We start from the raw sequence: 8,800 nt of genomic DNA, 5'->3' as shown, positions 1-8,800 counted from the left end.
TCCCACCTGGGTGCCAATTTATGTTGGTAAAAATTTGGTTTAGGCCCAATCAATGGTAATTGATTGACAAACTTAAACAAATTTTAAATAACCACAAATAAAAATCAGGCTTTGTGGTTGAATTCTATGCCTTAAACAGATTAAGGACTTTTCCGAAGGTAATTAAGTAGAGAATTAATTGAGCATAAAAGAATATGTATTTATTCAATTAAATTGTCACCTGTTACTAGTTACAAGAACTTAAGCAAGAAGAAAGTAATGAAAAATACAACAATCGACAGGAAGAAGAGAAATGAGGGTTAGAAAACTATTACCTAATCTACTCCTAAAATGGCTAACTTAAACTACTCCTAAATAATTCTTCATGATTTGTGAGTGGTTGTTGATGATCCTTTTTCTTTTCATCCAGCTCCCTTTTTATACTTGACCAGCTCAGTTTTCAGTTCTGATCTTCCCTAATCTACTATCTCTTTGCATCTTTATCCCAACATTTTAGGGACTGCTCCCCTTGATCTTCGAATTCTGATTCCTCTCTTGATTTTTAGAAACAATCTTCCTTCTCTAGGATCCTTATCCTTTAAAAATAATCACATGTCACATCCCTTTTCTGTGCTATGTCAACAACTTATGCCACATCAACCATCCTGCCACATTAGTAACTTGTCGACAGAGGATTTCCAAAATTTAGCACCAACAATAAGCAATGAAGTTGTTTCTCATCAAACCTCACAAATTTTGGTAAAAAAATGAAATAGATTTAGTAAAAGAGTTCCCTTTTTCACTACTTATCATCATTTCTTACAGTTTCTTACTCGACTTACAAATTAAACATGACAAAAAATTATTTTCTCATCATTTCTTACCAAATCACTCCATACGAACAGGGTATTAAAGTTTTAGGAAAATGTCTCGTAACTCAAATTTTGTGGCTCAAATGGCCAAAACGACGTCGTTTTGGCCATTTTTATGTTGTTCTGTACTCAAAACGACGTCGTTTTGGCCATTTGAGCCACTTTTGAGCCACAAAATTTGAGTTACGTAGCATTGTCGAAAGTTTTATCATTGACCTTTTCACTCCGCCCATGTGTTTTTGTAGGGAAATTTACTATACACATCACCTACCATGTGCAACATTATATTATGTCATTTTTTTTCTTTAGTTCTGGTTGATTTTCTTATTTAATTATAACCTTATTTTAGTTATAAGTCATGAATTTTTGATTATGTCTAATGTATTATTTGATTATGAATTTTTTACTTTTATTTTTATTTTTTAATTATAATTAAGAAAATATGAAACTATACTAATTATTTATTTATTTTTTAGTTACAATAGTCCCGCTTTTGTAACGTCATTTTCCTGATCATGAGGAGTCCCCCTTCAGTCAGTCAGAGCCAAATTCAACTTCGTTGTTGCGTGAGCTAGCTGTTAGCCTACCGCCGGTTGGTGGTTTCAATTCAAAGATGCTTGTTTGTACGATTTTTTTGACCCCCCGACAATATTGAAGAAAGGGCTTTGCTAAACTACATAATCGATTTACTGAATCAATCATAGACAAACATAAAGTGTGAATCCCCCATGTGAGTCCACCCTTTATATCTTGTTTGTAATTAATTTTATAAATTATTTCTGTACACTTAGTTTTTTCTTGAATAAATCACAATATTAGGTGACAGTACGATAAAATAAAATTTTTAATTGAAAGTACAACATTGTTAGATTTTTCTCTCAATTTTATTTGTCATTTTTTATTGGCCAAGTTAAGATAGTGTTATGATTACACTTGATATTTTTCCTCCCATTGGATATGTAAAAAATAAACAAACAAATATAGAGATTCAATGCATAAAATTTGTTTTTAGTAATGCTACGGAGCTCGAATCATCCCTTCCCCGAATCCCACCGAATTAAAAATGATGTCGTTTCGTCGTTTTTATTTTATTTTTATTTTTATTTTTCAATAACGCAGAAGAAGAAAAGTCAAAAAAGAAGAAGAAGAAAGGAGGAAGAGGAGAGTAGCAGAGAGAGAGAAAAAAATCATCAACAATAACAACATCAGCATCATCATCATCATCTTCAGATCTTTATCAACAACCATTCATCTTCAAATCCAAAAAAAAAAAGAAAAATAAAAAAAATAATCAGATCCAGATCATCTTCATCATCAACAACATCTTCATCAACATCACCATCATCATCATCAACACATTTTCAGAAAAAAAAAAATAAAATAATTGCGATCGATCTGAAATCGGAGGCGGAGGCGATGGCCTCTTCCCCTCTCTTCTCCTTCTCTCTTTCTCTTTCTCTCCCTCTCCCTCTTCTTCCTCTCTGCGTTTCAGACATAAAGGAGGCAAGAAAAAAAAAAGAAGGAAACTGTCTAAAACGATGTCATTTTAGACAGTCGGGGAGATTCGGGAAAGAATAATTCGAGAAAAAAAGCATTTTTCATTTTCGTTAAAGTAAGGTTTAGAAATGTCAGCCTACTTTTGAAGAGGTTACTTTTAATTTTATTTTATTTTATTTGTTTGGAAAATCCTTTTTCCTGTGAGGAAAAGGCAAATGAAGTGATGGGCACTCCTGGAAAAGGTGAGTGGCAGTCTTTATTATTCCAAAAATGTTTTACAACTCTAATTTGTGAGTTTTAATAATTTTAATGGGCACGTAAAATTTATTTGATGTGATGTTTTGATCTTATTTTATTTATTTATTTATTTGTTTATTTGACTTTTTACCTCATTGGAACTTAATTAGAGCACTAATTTTAGAGGACTGTATCATTGTTGTTATTATTCAATCAAACTTCTATATATAAACAGATTAGTCTCATACGGAATGAACTGCAGTGCTCACTCTGCTCTACAGCATCAAATTTAGGAAGCAGATATGGCAAGCACCTCTCTTCTTGTCATTCTTAAACTGCTGATGATCTTATTATGTGCTGGTTGGATTTCACTTTGGCTTCTCAAGCCCACAGATTTATGGGCAACCAAATGGAAAGGAGCTGAAGATAATGCATCAAATACTGTCTTCGGCTACAATGGTACGAACTTATTTCATTAAAAAATTATCTACACGAGTCAACATGCTACCAAAAATCCCCTTTTCATATATAAACATATATTCTTTCAATCATTTGGTTTTGTTAGTTGTAAGTAATTTGCACTGAATCAAGAGTAATCATTTAAAAAAAGGAAAAAAAAAAAAAAAAGTTACAAATATGAATGTTGTTTTTTGGAACACTGATCTCACACCGGCTCCTTTGCAGGGCTTGATTTGGCTGTCTATACATTTCCTGTTATTGCTGTGGCTATAATTGGATTTATTTACTTGGAATTAAAACCAAAGGATCAGAGAAGCAGGTAGGAATTATTTAATTGGATTTATTTTCGTTTGAGCTGTTGAAAAGAGATGTGAGTGACGTGTCAAGTACTTGTAATTGTATACAATTTTATTTGTGAGTTTATCAACAATACTTTGATAATTTGTATCGTGCTTGTTTTTTGTATTCTGTTTTGGACATGTCACACAACTTTCTGTTCAATTTTGATGACAGACAAGCAAGAAGTCCAGTAAAAGGTCTCTCAAATCCACTCATTGTCAACAGTTATTTGGGTATCTTCTCCACAACTGAGATTCTTGGTGTACTACTCTTCATCCTCTTCCTAACATGGACTTTCTATGCCCACGTCTCTAATGATTTCAAAAAATTTATGCCAGTCAAGAACTGGAAATTGAACATGTGAGTAATAACATTTATCTTGAATCCAATCATTCCATAGAAGGTACTGTGAAGAGTGGAAAATAAAAATTCCAAATTTACTGGTGTTACCCCTAAATTTCAGGTGGCAATTCAAAATTTATAAGATGTCAATCCGGTTCGGCTTGTTGGCAGAAGCCAGCCTGGCACTGCTGCTTCTGCCTGTCTTGAGGGGTCTGGCAGTGTTTCGTTTACTCGGCCTCCAGTTTGAAGTTTCAGTAAGATACCATGTCTGGCTTGGGACTGCTATGATACTTTTTGCCACCTTGCATGGTTCAGGCACCTTCTTTATATGGGGTCTCAAACACCACATTCAGGATGAGGTGATTCTGAGCCCATCCCTAATGTTCCATCATATGTAAATTTCTTCAGTATATTGAGATTTGTGTTAAATTTATTTTTCACTTGGCAACAGATGTGGAAATGGCAGAAAACAGGCCGCATATACCTTGCTGGTGAGATTGCTCTTGTTACAGGGCTAGTCATCTGGATCACATCACTTCCACAAATAAGAAGGAAACAGTTTGAAATCTTCTACTACACACACCATCTTTACATAGTCTTCTTAGTATTTTTCCTGTTCCATGTTGGAGATAGGCATTTCTACTTGGTTTTCCCTGGGATTTTTCTCTTCGCCCTTGATAAGCTACTCCGGATCATACAATCAAGACCACAAACTTGCATACTTTCTGCACGAGTCTTCCCCTGCAAAGCTATGGAGCTTGTTCTGCCCAAAGACCCAGGTAAAATTTCAAGTTCTTCAAGTTATCAGAAAGTTTAATCGAGAAGACTAGAAATTAACTCATGTACCTATATTTTCTAATAATTTCAGGATTGAAGTATACTCCAGCAAGTGTGATATTCATGAAAATACCAAGCATATCTAACTTACAGTGGCACTCCTTTACTATATCTTCTAGCTCTAGTGTTGATGAGCACACCTTGTCTGTTATAATGAAATGTGAAGGATGGTGGACAAGCTCTCTATACAACATAGTACAACAAACTGAGCTAGGCTCTGATCCTAATCAAATGAAGTGTATCCCACTTTCAATTGAAGGGCCATATGGACCGGATTCACTGGACTTTCTAAGGTACTATAAAGTTGGAATCAGCCAAGTTACATGAATAGAATTTTGGCTTACTGATGTTTTATTTATTTATTTTTATTTTCTATGGCAGTTACGATAGTCTACTCCTGGTTGCGGGAGGAATAGGGATAACACCATTTCTAAGCATTTTGCAAGAATTTAAGCTTGCTCAAAGTAGTGGCAGAAAGAGAATTCCAGCACAGATACAACTTATCTATGTTGTGAAGAAGTCCCAAGATGTATGCCTTTTGGATTCAGTTCTTCCTTTGTTGCTGAACCAAGTGGCAGAACAACTCCATCTGAAACTCAAAGTGTTCGTAACCCAAGAGAAATCTGGTTCAACTCTTCCAGAACTACTGAATGAGTTTTCTCCAGTGGAAACCATAAACTTCGACACCAAATTTTCAAATTATGCCATACATGGACTTGAGAATTTACTCTGGATGGCTGTCATTGTTGGGTTTTCTTCAATTAAGTTCCTCATTGTTCTTTGTTGCTTCAACCGTGCCTTTATTCATCCTGCTAAGAAGGCATATCCCTCTTCAATAATTGATCTCTTTCTTATCTGTTCTTTTGCTATCGCTATCATATGTGGCACCTTGGTGGCTATTATGCTAAGATGGAGAAAGATAAAGAAGGAGCTTCCACCCCGCTACCAGAAACACAGCAGAGAAATCAAACCAAATTCCATGGAAACAAGTCATGCTCTTGAGGAGCATGAAATTCATTTTGGAGGAAGGCCTAATTTCCAAGGTACGTACTCTTAACCCATTATAAACTACAAATTAAGCATTATTCAAGAACATAACGAAATATATTGTCATGTGGTGAATTGGATACAGATGTATTTTCCCAGTTTCGAAACGAAACAGGCGGATCTGATATAGGGGTATTGGTGTGTGGACCTGAAACAATGAAGGAGTCGGTCGCTTTAATGTGCCAGATGAATTCTGAAGGTGGTATCAGGGTGTTGGGTACTCAAAGAAAGAAGCCATACTTCAGTTTCCAGTCTCTAAATTTCGCACTCTAGGTATAGGTGACTATTTGAGTTATATGGGATGGGGGGGACTTGTAGAGATATCATGCTGTGAAATTACTTCTTTCCCTCCTAGATCACATAAATACAAGTTTGGTATTGCTTGAATTAGATGGGATGGGGGGCACTCGTAGAGATATCATGCTGTGCAATTACTTCTGCCCCCCCAGATCACATAAATATAAGTTTGGTATTGCTTGTATTATATGCAGTTGAGTTGGTCATTAAAATCTTCAAAACAATGACCTAGGCGTTTGATTTCATTTCACTAAAAAATGTGTGTATATATATATGTCACTGTAGCATATATAGTTATGCATTCGGAATGTTAAAGAATTGTTGCTTTTGTGCACTCAAGCTTTCTTTGTTATCCAATTAGATTAGTGGGTAAATAATCCCCTTGTCTATTATTTGTTTTACACTAAATTGTAGGATTAAAATTATATTTGCCTCCTTTTCCAATCTTACCATCCATTAATATTTTTTCAGAATCTTTGCTTCATCTATATTTCTTCACAAACTTTGCTCATGGCAGTGATTTCGGAAAAAAATAGAAATAAAATTTTCAAAATTCACAAACCAAACACACCAAAAACAGAATAAGATAAAATAGAATACTATGATCTTCCTATAAATAAATAAATAAGCAACAGTAACCAAGTCTCGCATTAATACATCATATAAAAACGTTTCATACAATTTTTCACATCCAACCTAAAAACGTTAGAATATTATTACTATTATAAATAATTTCATAATAACTCCAAAATCAAATGGTAATTTCAAAAGTCTGTCCAAAATGGTTGGCGCTTCTTCTACATGTGCACATATTTTACCATATCTATATATTGTATAAAAACAACATGATGTTTCGAATCCACAAGACTTGTGGGAGCTCTAATATTCCAATCTTAATTTTCTAATTTTTTGATTAAAAAAAAAAACTCAGCATTTATTGACTTCTCCCAACCCACAATCTTTTTTGATGTCACCTGGGATAAGCGCATAGGCTCTACCTTGTCTCACTGGTTCCTTCTCGGTACTAGTCTTTGTATTTGATTTCTGAACTGACCCGGATGGGCTACTCGCACCCTTCTGCTTGGTCTTAGGGCAATCCCTGATTTGGTGTCCCATTTGTCCACATACAATACAAGCTCCCGTAACTCAACATCACACCCCAAAATGATTCTTACCACATTCTTCGCATGTTGGTATAATCTGGCTACCCTGATTTGAACTACTAGTACTTCCCGTGTTTGACCTTTTTGTCGGTGGATTACTCGGCCCTTTCTTAACACCAAAACCTTGTTTCTTGCGGAACCATTCCTTCGATTGTTGTTCATCTTTGGCATTTTGTTCAGCTATCAGTGCTTTATCTAGAACTTCTGCATATGTTAGCAAATGGAATATGTTCACCTTGTCCCTGATTGGCCCTCTTAATCCTTCATCAAACTTTCTGGCTTGGTTGTAGTCTGTATTTACCATGTGTGGAGTGAACCTTGCCAATTCAGTAAACTTTGCATCATACTCTGAAACAGTACCTGCTCCTTGCTTTAATGCTTGAAACTCAGTAGCTTTCTGTAGACACCCCATTTTTGACCATCCTCAAGACTTGGTTGTGCTTGCAGGTACATCCAGCCACAGGTTCAATTGCTCGTCGAGTACTCGACTTTCGCGGTGGAACACCACAGGTTTGAGCTTTACAAACCCTGTATCCTTTCTGCCCCATTCTTGGACCATGTGTTGGCCCATCGAGCTTGATCCTCATAGTGCACTGCTGGCCCCTTTTTGGCCATGCCGGCCTTTCTTTTCTCCCTGCCTGCTACTGATGATGCCTGCCGGCCATCAATGAAGCATTGCCGGCCACCTCTGATGGCTGGCAGAACACTTGTCTCAGTAGGTTTCACGCCAGATCTTTTGAGCCAACTGGTTTTCACTCATCTCCACTCCATACACGTGTATGGAGGGATGAAGCTCTTATCAAGCTTGTTTAACAAGCTTTGCTTTGCCTCTCTTCTATATAAGGAGAGGCTCCTCCTCTATTTCAGAGGTTCAGAAAATTGAGGCTTGAGAGATAGATATATATTTGTATCTATTTTTCTTTGTTTACTCTTGTTTTGTGCTTAAAAGTGTAGTATTGTCTTACTTTTGTACACAAACACACACTCAAACACCTTGCTTGTGTTGCTGAGGCTTCTTGAGGTTGTTTTTGGTGTTCTTGGGCTGGTTTGAGCTTTAAACAAGTGGCTGGAGTTGCAGTGGTAAAGAAGGTCTTCAAGGGTGAGTCTTTAACCTTTACATCCCCCTTTCTTGCTTAAGCTTTTAGCCCTTCTCGCATACGTTTTTAAGCTTAACTCTTAACTAAAAAAAGTTCTGTTTTTGTATGTTTAAAATAGTTGTTTAAGGTCACTTTTTTGTTTGGGGTGATTTACCTCCTCTTAGGCCTTGTTACGCCTTGTTTTGAGCCATCCCTTTAGGCTCTTGTTGAACCCTTTGCATGACCTTTCTACCACTAAAATCCAGAGGATTTTTAGTAGTGGAAAGGTGATTTTGGTGTCCTAAATAGGAGAGGGTCTTCCCCTCTCCTCGTATTGTGTCTACTAGCTTCATATGCCTCAGGTTTGAGCACCTTTGATAAGCTTCTGTTAGCTTGTTCTTAGCTAGTATTTGTGGTTATTTTTGCCGAGTCATGCCATTATTTTTACTTGCTTTGGTCACTCCATGCATGGTTAATACACTTGTAGTGTAAATCACACAAACTAGCTTTGTATGCCTTATGAGGTAGCATGTCTTTGTAGCATGTTTTGAGTCCATCTCAGTAGGTTTTTGGTGTTGTTTTACAATGTCATACCTTCGTTAGATCTTGGTTTGATAGCCCCTTGCATGCTCCATGCACTTGTAGTGCAATTCCA

The 8,800-nt window shown here is 36.2% G+C and overlaps 1 protein-coding gene across 3 annotated transcripts; it reads left to right on the top strand.

Annotated features, from left to right (window-relative positions):
• Nucleotides 1–1,539: 1,539 nt before the first annotated feature.
• LOC114307225 (ferric reduction oxidase 8, mitochondrial) lies at nucleotides 1,540–6,245 on the top strand. Of its 3 annotated transcripts, none has more exons than XM_082907635.1 (9): nucleotides 1,540–1,581; nucleotides 2,848–3,044; nucleotides 3,270–3,363; nucleotides 3,558–3,743; nucleotides 3,847–4,084; nucleotides 4,177–4,504; nucleotides 4,594–4,855; nucleotides 4,944–5,605; nucleotides 5,695–6,245. In XM_082907635.1, the coding sequence occupies exons 2-9, from the start codon at nucleotides 2,888–2,890 to the stop codon at nucleotides 5,880–5,882; spliced, it is 2,115 nt and encodes a 704-aa protein (XP_082763761.1). In that variant the 5' UTR covers nucleotides 1,540–1,581; nucleotides 2,848–2,887; the 3' UTR covers nucleotides 5,883–6,245. The 3 variants fall into 3 exon arrangements, with proteins under 3 accessions (XP_082763761.1, XP_028108419.2, XP_028108417.2); XM_028252618.2 differs by lacking the exon at nucleotides 1,540–1,581 and adding an exon at nucleotides 2,007–2,590; XM_028252616.2 differs by lacking the exon at nucleotides 1,540–1,581 and having other exon boundaries at nucleotides 2,791–3,044.
• Nucleotides 6,246–8,800: the final 2,555 nt, after the last annotated feature.

This window comes from Camellia sinensis, chromosome 15, assembly GCF_055761805.1.
Source record: "Camellia sinensis isolate YWXY chromosome 15, ASM5576180v1, whole genome shotgun sequence".
NCBI classification, from domain to species: domain Eukaryota; kingdom Viridiplantae; phylum Streptophyta; class Magnoliopsida; order Ericales; family Theaceae; genus Camellia; species Camellia sinensis.
This window is presented reverse-complemented; position numbering and strand designations above follow the sequence as displayed.

What these genes read in the sequence shown, in the direction of transcription:
- LOC114307225 (XM_082907635.1), top strand. Translation starts at nt 2,888, where the DNA reads ATGGCAAGCACCTCTCTTCTTGTCATTCTTAAACTGCTGATGATCTTA. An exon ending in CCAAAGGATCAGAGAAGCAG is followed by an intron (nt 3,364 to 3,557) that starts GTAGGAATTATT and finishes TTTTGATGACAG; the next exon opens with ACAAGCAAGAAGTCCAGTAA. An exon ending in GATTCACTGGACTTTCTAAG is followed by an intron (nt 4,856 to 4,943) that starts GTACTATAAAGT and finishes TTTCTATGGCAG; the next exon opens with TTACGATAGTCTACTCCTGG.